At 37.0% G+C, this 20,305-nt stretch overlaps 1 protein-coding gene across 7 annotated transcripts in view; it reads right to left on the reverse strand.

Annotated features, from left to right (window-relative positions):
* Positions 1 to 20,305, reverse strand: part of XRCC4 (X-ray repair cross complementing 4) — a 355,171-nt gene that overhangs the window by 201,822 nt on the left and 133,044 nt on the right. For all 7 annotated transcript variants that reach the window (XR_004429763.1, XM_033179213.1, XM_033179212.1 and 4 more), the window contains exons 5-6: positions 13,436 to 13,591; positions 12,209 to 12,315 (exon numbers count right to left, since the gene is read on the reverse strand). Coding sequence is in view for 6 of the 7 variants with exons in the window: in XM_033179213.1 (XP_033035104.1) it covers positions 12,209 to 12,315; positions 13,436 to 13,591 (263 nt within the window). In the remaining variant the exon portion in view is untranslated. The remainder of the gene's footprint in view (positions 1 to 12,208; positions 12,316 to 13,435; positions 13,592 to 20,305) is intronic.

The raw sequence follows: 20,305 nt of genomic DNA on the forward strand, positions 1-20,305 counted from the left end.
AAGCTACCTACCATGAAGACTTACTTGTTCAGTCTGATGATGTCGACTATCTTTCTTAAGAATATATGTACAAACAGGATCTTTTTTCAACATAGGAGATAAAAGTGTTCTCATTCTCTTGTGTCAGTGGCAGTTTCCTCACTGTTAGAAAATTTGCAAGGGTTTTTATATTTCAAGAGTAGACATGCTAATGTGGTTAATTATTTTACAAGGCAAATACTTTTTCATTATTTTCCCCTGTGTAACCAAAAGTAATGTCTCAATCTTTCTAGGCCTCTGTTCCCTCATTGGAAAAACAATGAGCTTAAATAACAGGATCTAGAACTATACAGTCTAGATTTCAAAAGCATATAATGTTATTCCTAGCAACAATGGTTATGTATAAAAGCCCACTATTGCTAGGAAATACACTTAAATTGCTTTTCCAGTTTGGTGGTAGGTTTAACTAAATCAAGCTTTTAATTTAAAACTTATAAATAAATGCATCTATGATAAACAAGCTGGGCAAGACTAAGAGCATAATCTGTTATTCTAAAGCTGAGTTTCTGAGTAATCTCTTTGGCAGTACATGTTGTTATCCCCTCTGTGAGTAGACATTCACTGTTTGAAGCAACAAGCCCTTTGATACTTAAAAATATTGGATTCTGTGCTATTTTTAAAAGCTACTATATCAGTATTCATCAACTGTTGGACATAGCCATTCATTTATTTTCAAAAAGGCTATTCTATAATCACACTTCCTTTCAGGAAGCTTACCAACTAAGTGAAAGCCTAAATTACTGATAGCAGTTATACAGGGACCTTCCTGTTGGTTAGGAAGCAGGATTAATTAAACTAATGTGCTAAATCTTGGGCTAGTAATTATGCAGAAAAGTGGGAGGAAAGTTTATTATATTTGTTTTTTATGGTTGTGCACCTATAATATGCAGCTGAAAAGAGTAAAACATTCTAGAAAAGTAGATTTCTTATTTCTATTTTAGTAAGGCTGACTTATTCTATTATTATAATAAATATTGTCAATTCTATTAATAGAAATAACTATAATTTTGAAATAGTGATTATATATTATAATAACTAATGAGAAATTAAAATAATTAGCCTTATGATAGTTAACTAATCAGGAGCCAATTAAGCATGGCTTTTCAAAATGTTTCACAAGAAAAATCCTATCTCTATAAAATAAATTCAAATTTTCCACTAAATATTTACATGCTTTTTGAATTATGTTAAGACTAAGAAATGTTTCATAATGGCTAAAATTCTTAGAATATTCATATATATTTTAAAATTGTTTTCACATACAATTCTGTTATTACAGTACAAAAATGGTTGTGAAGCAATATTTTAAAACTGCACAATGATAAACTGTTCTTAGATTATACCTGATATTGTTGGGGCAAATAAAAGGCCAATTGCATGTAGTGTTGTTGCAGGTTTTGGCTCTAATGCTATACATAATGGTGCTTCTATCTCTACATATTTTGGTGAGGTTCTGTTATTTAGTGGACACAGTTTAACAACATTTCTCCTCAGATAGGAACATCATGTTTTACCTTGATTTAGAGAGAAAGAAAAAGAGAGTTTCTTATAGGGAAGACTGTTTCACAGTATCTATAATAACCCAACAGGTTTCTATTAAATTCACACACACACACACACACAAAAACACACAAACACACATAGACACTCACTTTGGAGGCAGGGGGAGTCCAGACTAAGCAGGAAATCCTTAAAGCCGTAAGTACTTAATACCAACTAAATAGGGGTGAAAGTGATCCCCAGTCCAAAGCTTGAGCTATAAATAGAGACTACAGCAACTATTTTATTTATCATAATCTTAATATAAAACAAAGTGAAATCCAGGGCCTTAGTATGCAGCCATAGCTTAAGAAATATAGTCAGTAATACATTCACTATCTATCTGGAAATTCTAAAATCCAAGACATAGTAAAAGTAAATCTTGCTATGGAAAAATATAAAATGTAGTGTAGGGTGATATTGACTGTGATATTCAAGTTTCAGAATACTTTGGGGATTTCCTTTTAGCCAAGAAAACGAGTATTTTAGAGGTTTTTCATGCTATATCGTACAGGACATATGAGCATAATGTGGTTTATTACACTGATCTACATTATCATTAGTGATTTCCTCAATCCCAGTGGCAGTGGGAAAAATATGAAACTTTAGAGGGAAAAAAAAGCAATAAAATTGATTGTGTATTCATAAAAATGTACTTTAATTTCCTTCAAATTGTAATACCCCTACTCTACTTCTGTATATACGCATAAAAGTAACCAGACCTTTCCCTAGTGTGAATATGGTAAATATGAATTTACCATTTCATATTTGTGAATGAATTACCATGCCATCTTTGTGAATTTTCCTACATTTGATTATTAAAGAATAATTTCATTTAAGCAAGACAGTGAGGTAAAACAAGTATAACTACCAAATAAAAAGAAATTTCATTTCCATGTACAAAAGTATGATTGTATGTCTATTGTGTAATCCAATTCAAATTTATCATACTCAGATTCAGGTTATCATATTCATCTTCATATCACTAAATGATCCTGATCTCACTAAACCTCTATTTTATCATCAAGAAATTGGGTAATAATGTGAACTCAAGAGGAAATTTGGGCATTTTAATAATTAACGATAAAAATCCATTTACAGAGGGCGGAGCAAGATGGCCGAACAGGAACAGCTCGAGTCTCCAACTCCCAGCGCGAGCGACACAGAAGACCGGTGATTTCTGCATTTTCCACTGAGGTACTGGGGTCATCTCTCTAGGGAGTGCCGGACAATCGGTGCTGGTCAGCTGCTGCAGCCTGACCAGCGTGAGCTGAAGCAGGGCGAGGCATCGCCTCACCTGGAAGCGCAAGGGGGAAGGGAATCCCTTTTACTAGCCAGGGGAACTGAGACACACAACACCTGGAAAATCGGGTAACTCCCACCCCAATACTGCGCTTTAAGGAAACAGGCACACCAGGACAATATATCCCACACCTGGCCGGGAGGGTCCCACGCCCACGGAGCCTCCCTCACTGCTAACACAGCCGTCTGCGGCGATCTATCCGCAAGGCAGCAGCGAGGCTGGGGGAGGGGCGCCCGCCATTGCTGAGGCTTAAGTAGGTAAACAAAGCCTCTGGGAAGCTCCAACTGGGTGGAGCTCACAGCAGCTCAAGGAAGCCTGCCTGTCTCTGTAGACTCTACCTCTGCGGACAGCGCACAGCTGCAGTCCATTAGGGGAAAGAGCGGGCCGTTGCAGACGCGAATGACTCTGTCTGACAGCATTGGGGAGAGCCGTGGATCTCCTAACACGGAGGTTGAGATCTGAGAACGGACAGACTGCCTGCTCAGGTGGGTCCCTGACCCCTGAGTAGCCTAGCTGGGAGACATCCCCCACTAGGGGCAGTCTGACACCCCACACCTCACAGGGTGGAGTCACCCCTGAGAGGAAACTTCCAAAGAAAGAATCAGACAGGTACACTCGCTGTTCAGCAATATTCTATCTTCGGCAACCTCTGCTGCTGACACCCAGGAAAACAGGGTCTGGAGTGGACCTCAAGCATTCTCCAACAGACCAACAGACAGTCCTTCTGACTGTCAGACGGAAAACTATCAAACAGGAAGGACACCTATACCAAAACCCCATCCGTACGTCACCATCATCAAAGACCAGAGACAGATAAAACCACAAAGATGGGGAAGAAACAGGGCAGAAAAGCTGGAAATTCAAAAAATAAGAGCACATCTCCCCCTGCAAAGGAGCGCAGCCCATCGCCAGCAACGGATCAAACCTGGTCAGAGAATGACTTTGATGAGATGAGGGAAGAAGGCTTCAGTCCATCAAACCTCTCAGAGCTAAAGGAGGAATTACGTACCCAGCGCCAAGAAACTAAAAATCTTGAAAAAAAAGTGGAAGAATTGACAGCTAGACTAATTAATGCAGAGAAGATCGTAAACGAAATGACAGAGATGAAAACCATGACACGAGAAATACGTGACAAATGCACAAGCTTCGGTAACTGACTCGATCAACTGGAAGAAAGAGTATCAGCGATTGAGGATCAAATGAATGAAATGAAGCGAGAAGAGAAACCAAAACAAAAAAGAAGAACAAGAAATGAACAAAGCCTGCAAGAAGTATGGGATTATGTAAAAAGACCAAATCTACGTCTGATTGGGGTGCCTGAAAGTGAGGGAGAAATGGAACCAAGTTGGAAAACACTCTTCAGGATATCATCCAGGAGAACTTCCCCAACCTAGTAGGGCAGGCCAGCATTCAAATTCAGGAAATACAGAACGCCACAAAGATACTCCTCCAGAAGAGCAACTCCAAGACACATAATTGCCAGATTCACCAAAGTTGAAATGAAGGAAAAAATCTTAAGGGCAGCCAGAGAGAAAGGTCGGGTTACCACAAAGGGAAGCCCATCAGACTAACAGCAGACCTCTCGGCAGAAACTCTACAAGCCAGAAGAGAGTGGGGGCCAATATTCAACGTTCTTAAAGAAAAGAATTTTCAACCCAGAATTTCATATCCAGCCAAACTAAGCTTCATCAGTGAAGGAGAAATAAAATCCTTTACAGATAAGCAAATGCTTAGAGATTTTGTCACCACCAGGCCTGCCTTACAAGAGACCCTGAAGGAAGCCCTAAACATGGAAAGGAACAACCGGTACCAGCCATTGCAAAAACATGCCAAAATGTAAAGACCATCGAGGCTAGGAAGAAATTGCATCAACTAACGAGCAAAATAACCAGTTAATATCATAATGACAGGATCAAGTTCACACATAACAATATTAACCTTAAATGTAAATGGACTAAATGCTCCAATTAAAAGACACAGACTGGCAAACTGGATAAAGAGTCAAGACCCATCAGTCTGCTGTATTCAGGAGACCCATCTCACATGCAGAGACATACATAGGCTCAAAATAAAGGGATGGAGGAAGATCTACCAAGCAAATGGAGAACAAAAAAAAGCAGGGGTTGCAATCCTAGTCTCTGATAAAACAGACTTTAAACCATCAAAGATCAAAAGAGACAAAGAAGGCCATTACATAATGGTAAAGGGATCAATTCAACAGGAAGAGCTAACTCTCCTAAATATATATGCACCCAATACAGGAGCATCCAGATTCATAAAGCAAGTCCTTAGAGACCTACAAAGAGACTTAGACTCCCATACAATAATAATGGGAGACTTCAACACTCCACTGTCAACATTAGACAGATCAACGAGACAGAAAGTTAACAAGGATATCCAGGAATTGAACTCATCTCTGCACCAAGCGGACCTAATAGACATCTATAGAACTCTCCACCCCAAATCAACAGAATATACATTCTTCTCAGCACCACATCGCACTTATTCCAAAATTGACCACATAATTGGAAGTAAAGCACTCCTCAGCAAATGTACAAGAACAGAAATATAACAAACTGTCTCTCAGACCACAGTGCAATCAAACTAGAACTCAGGACTAAGAAACTCAATCAAACCGCTCAACTACATGGAAACTGAACAACCTGCTCCTGAATGACTACTGGGTACATAACGAAATGAAAGCAGAAATAAAGATGTTCTTCGAAACCAATGAGAACAAAGATACAACATACCAGAATCTCTGGGACACATTTAAAGCAGTGTGTAGAGGGAAATTTATAGCACTAAATGCCCACAAGAGAAAGCAGGAGAGATCAAAAATTGACACTCTAACATCACAATTAAAAGAACTAGAGAGGCAAGAGCAAACACATTCAAAAGCTAGCAGAAGGCAAGAAATAACTAAGATCAGAGCAGAAATGAAGGAGATAGAGACACAAAAAACCCTCCAAAAAATCAATGAATCCAGGAGTTGGTTTTTTGAGAAGATCAACAAAATTGACAGACCGCTAGCAAGACTAATAAAGAAGAAAAGAGAGAGGAATCAAATAGTCGCAATAAAAAATGATAAAGGGGATATCACCACCGACCCCACAGAAATACAAACAACCATCAGAGAATACTATAAATGCCTCTACGCAAATCAACTAGAAAATCTAGAAGAAATGGATATTCCTGGACACTTACACTCTTCCAAGACTAAACCAGGAAGAAGTTGAATCCCTGAATAGACCAATAGCAGGCTCTGAAATTGAGGCACAACATTAATAGCCTACCCACCAAAAAAAGTCCAGGACCAGATGGATTCACAGCTGAATTCTACCAGAGGTACAAGGAGGAGCTGGTACCATTCCTTCTGAAACTATTTCAATCAATAGAAAAAGAGGGAATCCTCCCGAACTCTTTTTATGAGGCCAACATCATCCTGATACCAAAGCCTGGCAGAGACACAATGAAAAAAGAGAATTTTAGACCAATATCCCTGATGAACATCGATGCAAAAATCCTCAATAAAATACTGGCAAACCGGATTCAGCAGCACATCAAAAAGCTTATCCACCATGATCAAGTGGGCTTCATCCCTGGGATGCAAGGCTGGTTCAACATTCGCAAATCAATAAACGTAATCCAGCATATAAACAGAACCAAAGACAAGAACCACATGATTATCTCAATAGATGCAGAAAAGGCTTTTGACAAAATTCAACAGCCCTTATGCTAAAAACTCTCAATAAATTCGGTATTGATGGAACGTACCTCAAAATAATAAGAGCTATTTATGACAAACCCACAGCTAATATCATACTGAATGGGCAAAAACTGGAAAAATTCCCTTTGAAAACTGGCACAAGACAGGGATGCCCTCTCTCACCACTCCTATTCAACATAGTCTTGGAATTTCTGGCTAGGGCAATCAGGCAAGAGAAAGAAATCAAGGGTATCCAGTTAGGAAAAGAAGAAGTCAAATTGTCCCTGTTTGCAGATGACATGTGTATATTTAGAAAACCCCATTGTCTCAGCCCAAAATCTCCTTAAGCTGATAAGCAACTTCAGCAAAGTCTCAGGATACAAAATTAATGTGCAAAAATCACAAGCATTCTTATACACCAGTAACAGACAAACAGAGAGCCAAATCAGGAATCAACTTCCATTCACAATTGCTTCAAAGAGAATCAAATACCTAGGAATCCAGCTTACAAGGGATGTAAAGGACCTCTTCAAGGAGAACTACAAACCACTGCTCAGTGAAATCAAAGAGGACACAAACAAATGGAAGAACATACCATGCTCATGGATAGGAAGAATCAATATCGTGAAAATGGCCATACTGCCCAAGGTTATTTATAGATTCAATGCCATCCCCATCAAGCTACCAATTACTTTCTTCACAGAATTGGAATAAACGGCTTTAAAGTTCATATGGAACCGAAAAAGAGCCCGCATTGCCAAGACAATCCTAAGTCAAAAGGACAAAGCTGGAGGCGTCACGCTACCTGACTTCAAACTATACTACAAGGCTACAGTAACCAAAACAGCATGGTACTGGTACCACAACAGAGATATAGACCAATGGAACAGAACAGAGTCCTCAGAAATAATACCACACATCTACAGCCATCTGATCTTTGACAAACCTGAGAGAAACAAGAAATGGGGAAAGGATTCCCTATTTAATAAATGGTGCTGGGAAAATTGGCTAGCCATAAGTAGAAAGCTGAAACTGGATCCTTTCCTTACCCCTTATACGAAAATTAATTCAAGATGGATCAGAGACTTAAATGTTAGCCCTAATACCATAAAAACCCTAGAAGAAAATCTAGGTAGTACCATTCAGGACATAGGCATGGGCAAGGACTTCATGTCTAAAACACCAAAAGCAACGGCAGCAAAAGCCAAAATTGACACATGGGATCTAATTAAACTAAAGAGCTTTTGCACAGCAAAAGAAACTACCATCAGAGTGAACAGGCAACCTACAGAATGGGAGAAAATTTTTGCAACCTACTCATCTGACCAAGGGGTAATATCTAGAATCTACAAAGAACTCAAACAAATATACAAGAAAAAAACAAACCACCCCATCAAAAAGGGGGGAAAGGATATGAACAGACATTTCTCAAAAGAAGACATCCATACAGCCAACAGATACATGAAAAAATGCTCATCATCACTCGCCATCAGAGAAATGCAAATCAAAACCACAATGAGATACCATCTCACACCAGTTAGAATGGCAATCATTAAGAAGTCAGGAAACAACAGGTGTTGGAGAGGATATGGAGAAATAGGAACACTTTTACACTGTTGGTGGGATTGTAAACTAGTTCAACCATTATGGAAAACAGGATGGCGATTCCTCAAGGATCTAGAACTAGATGTACCATATGACCCAGCCATCCCACTACTGGGTATATACCCAAAGGATTATAAATCATGCTGCTATAAAGACACATGCACACGTATGTTTATTGCGGCACTATTCACAATAGCAAAGACTTGGAATCAACCCAAATGTCCATCTGTGACAGACTGGATTAAGAAAATGTGGCACATATACACCATGGAATACTATGCAGCCATCAAAAAGGATGAGTTTGCGTCCTTTGTAGGGACATGGATGCAGCTGGAATCCATCATTCTTAGCAAACTATCACAAGAAGAGAAAACCAAACACCGCATGTTCTCACTCATAGGTGGGAACTGAACAATGAGATCACTTGGACTCGGGAAGGGGAACATCACACACTGGGGCCTATCATGGGGAGGGGGAGAGGGAGGGATTGCATTGGGGAGTTATACATGATATAAACGTCATGCACATGTACCCTAGAACTTAAAGTGTAATAAAAAATAAATAAATAAAAAAAAAAAAAAAAAAAGGAACAGGGATGCAGTTCACTTTTTAAACTATGATATCTTTGGGTACAGAATATGAATGAATCAATCAGCTTCTATGGGCAAATGTCCTTCCAAAGTAATTGAGTCCTAAATGCCAAACCAAAATAGTTTGCCATAGATTCAATGAAAATGTTCTGTTCTAAAGAATGTTCTGACTGATAGTAAATTTAATAACATTTAAAAAAAAAAATCCATTTACTGTAACAAAATAACTACCAAATTATATATTCAGCTACTTAAAGACAGCTTTCTGAAAGTCTGAATAAATGTATTAATCCCCATCAGATTATCTTTCTTGTTTTTATTGTAGGAAAAGCACACAGGAAACTGCAATATCTAAAATAAATTCACAAATTTATATTCAAGGAGCAAGTAATTTATTATCAAGATGGTAGAATAAGATCAGGAAGAAATTCTCACTGTTCTGCCTCAAAAACATAGTAATACTACATAGAGTACCAAAAAGAGAAAGCTGTGTTCAACAGAATTATCTCCCATGGACTAAAAACATATTTCGTCTCTGTAGAAGAATTAATTGTGGAAACTGGTAAATTATAGGGCGGCCCATTTTGTTGTTTAACATCTATAATTTTCTTTCTCAGATCTATGAAATCTAGTTCTTAGTTCAGCAACAAGCATTTGAGATCTGAGATTTCTTTTTCTATTTTAGTAAGCATCTGTTTCCTAAATATTTCTTTTTGAAGCAGAAGAAAAAGGTAAAGTTCTATTAAAAATGCTATTAATTCTTGACATCAAAAACTTACCAAAAGCAAGTTAAATGTAAAAAAAAAAAAAAAAGGAAACAGAGACCTATAGATCATAGGTGTAGTGAACTAGATGTGGGCTAAAGAAATAAAGACAATATAGAAAAATATTGTAAAATATAGAAAAATATGGAAAAAATATAGAAAAATATGGAAAAAATATAGAAAAATATAGAAAAAACAGAAATATAGAAAAATATAGAAAAAAACATAAAATAAACATTTCTAAAGATAAGGGAGAATTTTGCCAAATTGAAAATAGTACAATTATAGCTTAAAGTTTTACTTAAAATAGACTGAACACATAAAAGTCCTCTTTCTCATGTAGTCATATTTAACCATGTATTTTCTCATCAATAATTTTCAGCTACTTCAAATGTTGGTAAGATACTCTGACTAAGAAACAAGACCAAAAGTCATTGTATTTAATAAAAATTCTGAAAGTTTAAATTGGAAAGAGTTCAAATTATCTTTGTGAGTTTTTCTATATTTGATTCTTAAGTAATAATTTCATTTTAAATGGGACACTAGGGTAAAACAAGCATAGCTACCAAATGAAAAGAAATGTCATTCCCACGTGCAAACGTGTGATTGTGTGTGTATTGTGTAATCCAAATCTGATTAGAATCAGATGATTCAACTTTAATCAGTAAGTTTCTGTGACTGCAATGACATACTTTCCTGCGTCTTCATCTGTTTATTCTACCTTTTCTCCTGTCATTCAGGGGAGTGACTACGCTCCTAGCTAAACTAATCTACTACTTATCCCTTGGATCCCATCCACTTCTATTTTCAGAGACAGATTTCCAGTAGTTTTTCCTCTGTCTACTGCCTTGATGGTTTTATCTGCTCTCTTTAGTTACTCTCATCAATCTACATTTTCTTTCTTTTATTTAAAAACAACAAATAAAAATACTTTTCTTTATCCTACTTCCCCCTCCAGCTGCTGCCCCATGTCTTTCCCATTTTTTACAGTGAAATTTGTTGAAAGTGTTGCCTGTCTCATCTCCAGTTCTCTCCTCCCATTCCCTTTGAAACTCCTATTCTCTCCTATCTCCTTCCTTCACCAACCAAGTGAATATGTTCTATTAAGATCCTTAATAACGTTTGTATTGCTAAATCCATCAATCAGCAGGATACCACATTTATATTTTTGCCTCTTACCTCCTGGATGCTCCCTCTCAGTCTTATCTGCTCAGTCATAACCCCTTCATCAGCAAAACTTGCTGCCTCTAAGCATACCTAGAATCTGCTCCTTGCTCATCACCTCTCCATCACTCTGGTCTAAGCCAGTCTCATCCTTCACCCAACTGTTGTACTAGCTTCCCACCTGTTATATCTTTTGCACTTGTCATCCTATAGTCTATTCTTAATACAACAGATGGACTAATCCTGTTGAAAGTTGAGTCAGATTATGTCACTTGACTGTTTAAAATCCTTCAGTAGTTTCCAAGTTAATTCAAAGTAACAGGAGAAGTTCTAATGGTAGCCTACCTTGCCCTACACATGACGAGGTCCTATCATCTCTCTCATCTCATTTCCTAATTCTCCCAGTCTTCATCTTTCTACTTTATCCAGATTAGACTCTGTACTATTGCTTAAATGCATCAGGAACTTTGCACTTAGTATTTTTTTGTTTTTGTTTTTGTTTTCTGTTTGGCATGCTCTTCCCCAAGATAGCCAAGTCACCTTCACCTTCTCACTGAGGCCTTTTCTGATAGCCTGGCTAAAATCATAACATTCATCCTTATTCTCACCCTGACCTTTCTATCGGCCTTCTCTGGTTTATTTTTCTCTTTAGCACTTAATGATCTAACATATTTTATATTTATTCATCTTATATGTTTTCCTGATTACAATTTAAACTCCACAATGGCACAGATTTTTGTGTTTTGTTGTCTAATGCATAGCAAAGTTTCTGGTACATAATAGGACCTCAAAAGTATTTTCTAAATAAATCAATCAAACATTTATTTTTATAGTATTGGTTTTAGGTCAAAACTATCTAAGTATAAAATGAGTTCAGAGGTTCCTGTTTCCACTGCCACTAAGAAATCTATAAAACATTAAAAAAAAAACTCATGGGTTTAAACACTTGCTGGGAACTTGATCCAAAGGACTGAGTAAGTCATAGGTACTTCAAACTAAACTGCCGTTTCCACCTTCTCTTTTCCTCTACTACATCTCACTGGTTGTAATCCTTTTTTCTGAAGAGTGAAAGAAGGCCTCAACTTCCATATAATTTAGAGCATTCTTGATTACTTTGCTCCAGTGGCCTATCCATGGCTTTAGCTAAATAAGATCTCAAATGTTAAAGGCAACCAGCTTTAAGCTGATGATATTTAGCATAAAGGTTTATCTTCTTCAGTGCTTATGCTTTTCCTGGTTATATTTAACCAGGAATAGTATACCTTGGAGTATATGTGTATGAATGCTTGCTCACATTGCTGTGCTAACGAGTTGCAGCATTTTACAAATAATATTAAGTTTTAACATTAAAAATTTGAGTTTTTAAAATAAAAATGCTAAAGAATTTTCATAGAATAAGGTTTTTCACAGCATTTTTCCATTATGGCTTCTTGTCATTAGAGTAAGAAGCCCAAGTGAGATATTCAACAAGGAGATAAATGTGTATATCTCTTACCTGAAGCCGACGCAGAGGGATCAGGTTGGTTTTCACTTTCCTCATCAGTACTCTCATCATAGACTGGATCTCGGTCAGCAGTCATTTCAGAACAGATTGTAGTTTCCCTAGAAACAGAGACAGGTAGAATTATAAATCATTGGCTCACCCCCTGCTAGGCAGCAAATTTACCAGTAAGTAATTACAGAAAATATTCCTGGAAAAAGATTCTAATTAGACAAACATATTGAAAATATATATGACTTAGATGAAAGCATCTTAAAACCTATATATTAACTCTCTTAAGAACAAGTTTCTCTTTTACCCAATTTTAATCTGAATTTAGTACTCATTATAATTAATATTAAATCAGTTTCTTATCAGGTACTATTCTTCTATCAAAATACTTTTTCTACCAAATTATCTCTGCGAGTCACAGAGTATTTAACATTTTACCAATCTCAGAGCAGTTCCTCATTTCATTTGACCTCTGCAAAGCCCTAAGATGGGTATCTTTACCTCTATTACGAGAAAAAAGTGACGTGTCCAAAGCTATAAACTAATAGGTATGACTGCAAGACCTGTACTAGGACTAGCTGATATCAAATTTTTTTATACTATGTCACTAGTAATTCTGCACTTTTACTAAGATTCAAAGCAATAGACCCTAACGTGTATTTGCTAATATGTAAAAAAGTTGTAATCGTTGAAACCCATATCAGCCATTTGTCACTTACGATTCTTCCATAAAAATCAAGTACATGTCTACTCTCAGAGAAAACGTTAAAGAAGAATAAGATTGGTAATCACACTGTAATCAGGTAAAATAAATGCTCCGTGGAATTTAATATTAACAACTTGATTCAAAAGTTAACTATTGCCTAGACATCAAGATTACAAATACGTATCCAACTTTGTAGTTCTTACAAATATGTATCCAACCCTTTGTAGATGAAAGGGTTTTTAAATCAGTATTTCTTACTAATGTCTAAGAATTAAATGATACTTTAATAAGCCTCATGTCAGTGTTTTAATTTAAGTGTAGGTGAGACAGTTGAGCAGACATGGAGCGAGAGTGCTGAGAACTCTCTAGCCCATGGCACCCATCTAACAGCCTGAGCATCCACATCCAGTCTACCAAATTATCTCATATGACCAAAAAGTTGGCACCTAATGTTCATTAACTTTGGGAAGAAATTCCACTTAAATTTACACATCTGTCATCCAAAAACTAGATAGCCAAAATACCCTTCTTGTTTGATGTCCTTTTCTCGTTCTTGAGCTGTATTTAATAATTTATTATGCAAACTTCTGATTTTTGTTTTCTTCTCATTCAACACCAGAATAAACCGCTTATAAAGATCAGTCTCCAAAGCTTCCTTAGCGCTCACACATTTTTCAAATCTAAAAAAGTAAATAAGTAAACAAATTAGTCATGCAGTTCTGCTTAGCATTAACATAATTCAATCTAATAATCAAGAAGATTTCAATAAAATTTTTCAAAGAAAATACAATTAAAGATTATTTTCACATATGCTTTCACTGACTTAAAAGTTTTATAAAGATGATTAAACACACAATTAGAAATTATTGGTTATTCATGTAATTTATGTGGTGAGATAAGGATCAAAATTGAAAATTGATACAAATAAGCCTTTAGAAAATCAAAATGCCTAAAGATAATAATTTATTGATATCTATGGTTTATTTACAAAAGAATGTTTTTATGGGATAAATTTCAAACAAGAGTAAATGTAGCCTGTGTTTCCTCAGTACTATGTTAATATTACTATAAAAGCAACTACAATCTTGTTTTGTGATAAGGCAATACAGCTAATTTGTCTGACTGCTCTACTAGACAATGAACTGCTCTACAACAAGAACACGACTTATCCAGTTATATTCTTATAAGCGAGCACCACACACACACACACATACAAATACATATAGAAACACAATACAGATATACAATGAAAGTATTCTACTTGATATATCCAAGGAGAGATTAATAAAACAGCAAATGTAAAATACTACATATCTTCAAATTTAGATACCTGAGACAAAACATAAAATTCTCTATTGTTTATAATTCGTCCTACACTGCTCAAATGAGCTAACAGGGAATTATATTTATTTTAAGCTCCCAAGAGAGATATAAAGTAAAGAAAGCAAAATAGCTGAGGTTGTATACACTTAATATGTGCACACACATACATGATGAATACATTCTTATTTTAGAGATTCAAATACAAATTATTTTATGTATTCTTTTCAATGTTGTTTCATACTGCTTATTTACATTGTTGTTGTTCGATATACAGGTATCCTAGTATTTTTATACTGTACATAAACACACACATATATACCAGTAGTAACATATATGTGTGTACATATACAGACACACACATATATATTTCAGTGAAATTAGAAACACAAATGTCCAAATTAGATACCTTTTATATATATGCCCTTAAACTTTCAACAATCTACCTATCTAGAGATGCAAAGAATTCGAACCTGTCATAGGATAAAAAGGAAAATATGGCAGTATATTCTCTGGGACCAATTTCAGCAAATTCTTATAGCATAGTCTTTGCCAAGGATGTGAACTCCAGAAAAGCAGAGAGCATGTGTGTTTTATTGGCCACGGTATCCTCAGTGCCCAGCATAGTGTTTAGCATTCTACAGATGTTTGGTAGGTTCTTATTAGACAAACAAATAAAGTGAGTAAATTAATGTGGACATCTTTTTGGTTTGTCTTCCCAGGTTTACTGCTGATTTATTACAAGGCCTCAACAGTGCTTTATTTTTTCTTTCCAACACCCTGTTCTGCAGCTTCCTTGGCCTTTTTGCCCAGAGGCCAAACAGCCAGGCATTGATATGGCAGGTTTTTGTTTTGTTTTGTGTTTTGTTTTGTTTTGAGGCAGAGTTTCGCTCTTGTTGCCCAGGCTGGAGTGCAGTGGCACGATCTCGGCTCACTGCAACCTCCGCCTTCTGGTTTTAAGCAATTCACCTGCCTCAGCCTCCTGAGTAGCTGGGATGACAGGTGCCCGCCACCATGCCCGGTAAATTTTTGTATTTTTAGTAGAGACAGGGTTTCACCATGTTGGTCAGACCGGTCTCTAACTCCTGAGCTCATGATTCTCCCGCCTCAGTCTCCCAAAGTTCTGTGATTACAGGCGTGAGCCACCGCGCCCAGTCTGATGTGGCAGTCTTAAAGTTATCTTCCTCTTGGTGATGACTCTGGCTTTCTCCTTCTTATAGGTATTCCATATGAACATTACTGGTCCTGTCAGTGTGATGGCCAATTTGAGTTCTTCAGTGTAGCCGTCTCCCTTCTTGGAGGCCGAGGTTCCTAGAGAAGGAGGATAAGCTTCCAGCAGTACTCCTAAAGCTGTTATACATTGGCCTGCAGGGACTCAATGGACTTGTTTCACCTTCTTGGATCAATAGAGAAATCAATGGTCCAGGCCATCTTCTTGTGGATGCTGGCCACCCTTAATTCTTCCAAGCTGAAGCCCCTGCCAGCTTGTACTTGGTGTGAAACCTCATGTGGGACATTTTACTAGGGGCCAGTGGGTCCAGATACAAGGCACCGGGCAATGCAGTGGGCTTTGACTTGTCTGGTCTCATGTTTGTGGTTCTTCCTTGAAGGCTGGGTGAACCATGTTGCTATGGGCCACTGCCAGTTCTTATAAAAGTGGAGCTTCAGGATTATGCCATTCCTGCTGGGCACCATGTCTGACTATAGCCCTCCAGCAAAGGAGAACAGCCAAGGAGAATGGCTAATATTGATATCTTATAAGGAAACAGAAAAACAGTGATTCTGAATATTGCATTTTTTTCACTGATTTAATAGCTATTCACCATTGTAAAAGTAATATTTTTCATCTTCAGCTTTTTAAAAAACTGTGTCAAATAATATCAGTCTAGCAGTATTCCCTTCATTCAGCAAAGTTCTCTGAGACAGAAGTATATGAAAAGATGTTAGAAAAAAATTGAATATTGAAAAGGAGCTAGCAATATTGATAGTTTATTTTAAGCAAAGATATGTCACTACATTTATATTTCAGATTGTTATGTAAGCACGATATTCTCATCTTCCTATATTTTCAAAAAAACATAATAAAAAACTTTAAACATATATATTTAAACATATATATTACTGAAATACTTGAGTATATAATAACATACTTCAAACATATGCAAAGTAAAAACCAACATGTGAAAACATAAACAAATCTATTACAATTTCTTATATTAAATTTTAGGAATGGTAACCAATTAGTAATTTATCTGGTTTAAGTCCATATTTAATTTCCATATAAGTCACTTCGATAATTCTTGATTGAAAGATTGTGTACGTTATTAACAATTAACAAGCTAATTCCCAAACCTTTATTAAAATTAACATTTGGTATGACACATTCAAAGTGAAAATAAATATAAAAATGAAATATCATATAATATTCCTAAAGAATATTGTTAATCTTAAGTAACCAGTATCAGAACTATGCTGTCAAAGGAAACATTTCTGTGACAGGGAAACAACGTAAATAGAATGAATGTTATCATATGAGTTAACCTTGCTTGGTTTCAGCAAAGTTTTAGGATTTTTTTGCAACCAAACTTCTGATCATCAAACTGGACAACACTTCCTAGAAAAGTGGGGGAGCAGGAGCTAACTGGAGAAAAAGTGTTTGTGTGAACAGTTGCATCATATGAATTTACTCTTAATTCTTAATTTTTCAAGACTCAGAGAATGCTATCCTTTTATCCAATAATCAGTAACTAAGAGGTATGTAGGATCATTCCCATCTAATTTTTAACGCCAATCCTCTCCTAGAGCATTATGATGTTACTATGCCTTTCATTACGTGCTTCCGGTCAAGCTTATCCCTCAAGAATTAGACAGGAATTATTAGGTGAGAACATTTAGTGGGGAAGAGACATGGGATTCACTGCTAAGTCTGGTGACACTAACAAAAAGCCCATGCACAACTAGATCAGACCACACTAGTTCAAGGATCACATCCAGGCAAATCTCAAACTGGAACAAAATCATAAATAACACCAAACAAGAAAGGTTTAATGATAATTCATCCTTTCTACAATAACTAGGAAAATAGAACAATAATGCTAAATTTAATTAGTAACCTAGCACTGAGGTATCTAAAACCTCGGACAAAAAAAAAATAGTAACTTTTTTTTAAAAAATTAAAAAGACGGCCGGGCGCGGTGGCTCAAGCCTGTAATCCCAGCACTTTGGGAGGCCGAGACGGGCGGATCACGAGGTCAGGAGATCGAGACCATCCTGGCGAACACGGTGAAACCCCGTCTCTACTAAAATACAAAAAACTAGCCGGGCGAGGTGGCGGGCGCCTGTAGTCCCAGCTACTCGGGAGGCTGAGGCAGGAGAATGGCGTAAACCGGGAGGCGGAGCTTGCAGTGAGCTGAGATCCGGCCACTGCACTCCAGCCTAGGCGACAGAGCAAGACTCCGTCTCAAAAAAAAAAAAAAAAAAAAAAAAAAAAAAATTAAAAATACACAAAAATACTGAATATTCAAAATAAAATATCTCTGGGTGGGAAAACAATATAAGAATAACATGTCAAAACAACAAACTAGGAGGAAAAACACAACAATTTCATGCAGAAATAACACCAAAAATGAAACAATAGATTAAATGATAGCTCAAAATAAAATAATAGGTACATAAACGTGAACATATGGTACTTAGACACAGTGCAGTAACCTTTAAATTAATAATCAGTTCCAGCCAAAATTATATCTGGCCCAGGTCAGGGTTGTACGGCAATAGAAAGTCTGAGGAGAGTTGGGAGGACAAAGAAAGCTAAAAAGAACTGGAAAAGCAAGCAGTGGTAAAGAGATTTAATATGCCTTTAAGTACGGAAGAAGATGGTGAACAGCTGTTCCTCATCCTTTCTGGCAAGAGAACAAGAGGAAATGGCCTTCAACTATACCGTGAAGGATTCAGATTACCCATAGATGGAAGAAAGAATTTTCTGACTGTGACAGTTCTTAAACATTGTAACGGGCTACCAAGGGGAGATGAAGATATCTCTCGAGGTCTTTAAAAATCGGACTGAATTAATCTGGATATAATGTGATTCTATCTTGAAGGCAGAGAGATGAAGTAGAAGAGCTTTCAAGGTCTTTCATTCTGATGATTCTGTGAGTGTCAACCCAATTCACTGAAAACTGCCTCCAATTATGGGTTTAATAACTATAACTCAGAATAAAGGCAAATAATTTCTAAGCAGAGTTCTGAGTGCAAACAAAACACCTATTCAGTAACATGGAACTTGAGAGTCGTTATTAGTAATTAAGTAGAAAACCCACTAAATAAATATAGCCAGTAACCTAAGGATTCATATACACAGCTTAAATGTTTCCTCCTTCATCTCAACTATACAAAATTAATGCAGTGATAACACTTGTTCAAAATGGAGCCAAGAACACAATTATTAAGTGGTAATTTAAAATGACAGCAAATATATATGTTAAAATTCTATGCATTAAAGCTCACACTTTTTACTTATGCTGTAATTTCTCATTCCTCACTCAAGCCTTGTTTATTCTCCACCATCATCCCAAATGAAAATAGCTTTATAGTTGTTTCTGATTATAATGGTGATATATATTTAAATATTAAAACATATACAAAAAATACTCCCCAAAATTAAAGGAAAATGGGGCCGGGCGCGGTGGCTCAAGCCTGTAATCCCAGCACTTTGGGAGGCCGAGACGGGCGGATCACGAGGTCAGGAGATCGAGACCATCCTGGCTAACACGGTGAAACCCCGTCTCTACTAAAAATACAAAAATTAGCCGGGCGAGGTGGCGGGCGCCTGTAGTCCCAGCTACTCGGGAGGCTGAGGCAGGAGAATGGCGTAAACCCGGGAGGCGGAGCTTGCAGTGAGCTGAGATCTGGCCACTGCACTCCAGTCCGGGCGACAGAGCGAGACTCCGCCTCCAAAAAAAAAAAAAAATTAAAGGAAAATGTAGCCTACAATTCCAGATGTACACTATTAACATTTAATTTTCTTCTTCCAGATACCCTCTATTTAAATATATTTTTGCAAACAATGGGATATTGTTTATATTTGTGGTGATGCACGTCTCACCTTAATATATGATCAACATTTTCCACGTTAATAAACCATGTGTACACAACTATTTTATGCTCATATAATATCTTATTGTGTAGTAAATGCATCTCAGACTCATCTACCATCGCTTCCACGGGAACTCCCATCCCTTACATTGTGTCCTTCCCCACTATTTTAACACCACCCTCCCATCCCTTCATATGTAGTATAGAAGAAATGCTTGGATCATGGACACTGACACAAGAATAATCAGAGGCTTCCCCCAAAACTATTGCCAAGCTTAACATGGCCCCAACTCTAATGATTCTCTACTTTCTAGGTCCCCAGTTACCTAACTCCATATGCTCGTGTCCTATTTCTAATCTCCCTAAAGACACTTAATTAGAACTACTGCCTTATGGAAGCTAAAGCTGTAAATCCTTTCCAGCATGCAAAGGCTCTAGTGAGGGAACACTAAGAAACTGCTGCTTGGCCATGATCAAGATGTATTTACAGCTCCTTAAAGTGGTCTCTGTCCTCTGAAAGGAGAGAAAACCAAATTTGGGAAATATTTAAAGCTACTAATCTAAGATCTGGAATACAATAAAGAGACTAGAATTCTCTGGAGTGGACTCTCTTTCCTCTCAGTACATAGGGCCACCCCAAAGGCATACATCTGTAGACCCTGAAGAAGACATCTGACACAATATTATAAAAAAAAAAAAAAATAGCTGGATCATAACAAGGCAGGTGACAGGGTACATGGCTGTGCTTTTGATCAAACAGGAAATCTCTTGCCACAACAAGACAAAAGCACTTGCTGTATAGTCCAGAAATAGCAAATCAAGCATCTGTGAGCCACATATAGTATGTGCCCCTCGCACACACTGTTACAGCACAGGGTGCATTCGTCTCTAATTCTTCATCTTCGTTCCCTGCTGCTTTCAATTCTATGGGAGTAGTGTTGAATACTGATGAGTTAATACCTCTTTCAACCTCTGGCAGA

The sequence above is a fragment of the Trachypithecus francoisi genome, unplaced genomic scaffold (genome assembly GCF_009764315.1).
Source record: "Trachypithecus francoisi isolate TF-2019V2 unplaced genomic scaffold, Tfra_2.0 Lachesis_group2, whole genome shotgun sequence".
Taxonomy (NCBI): domain Eukaryota; kingdom Metazoa; phylum Chordata; class Mammalia; order Primates; family Cercopithecidae; genus Trachypithecus; species Trachypithecus francoisi.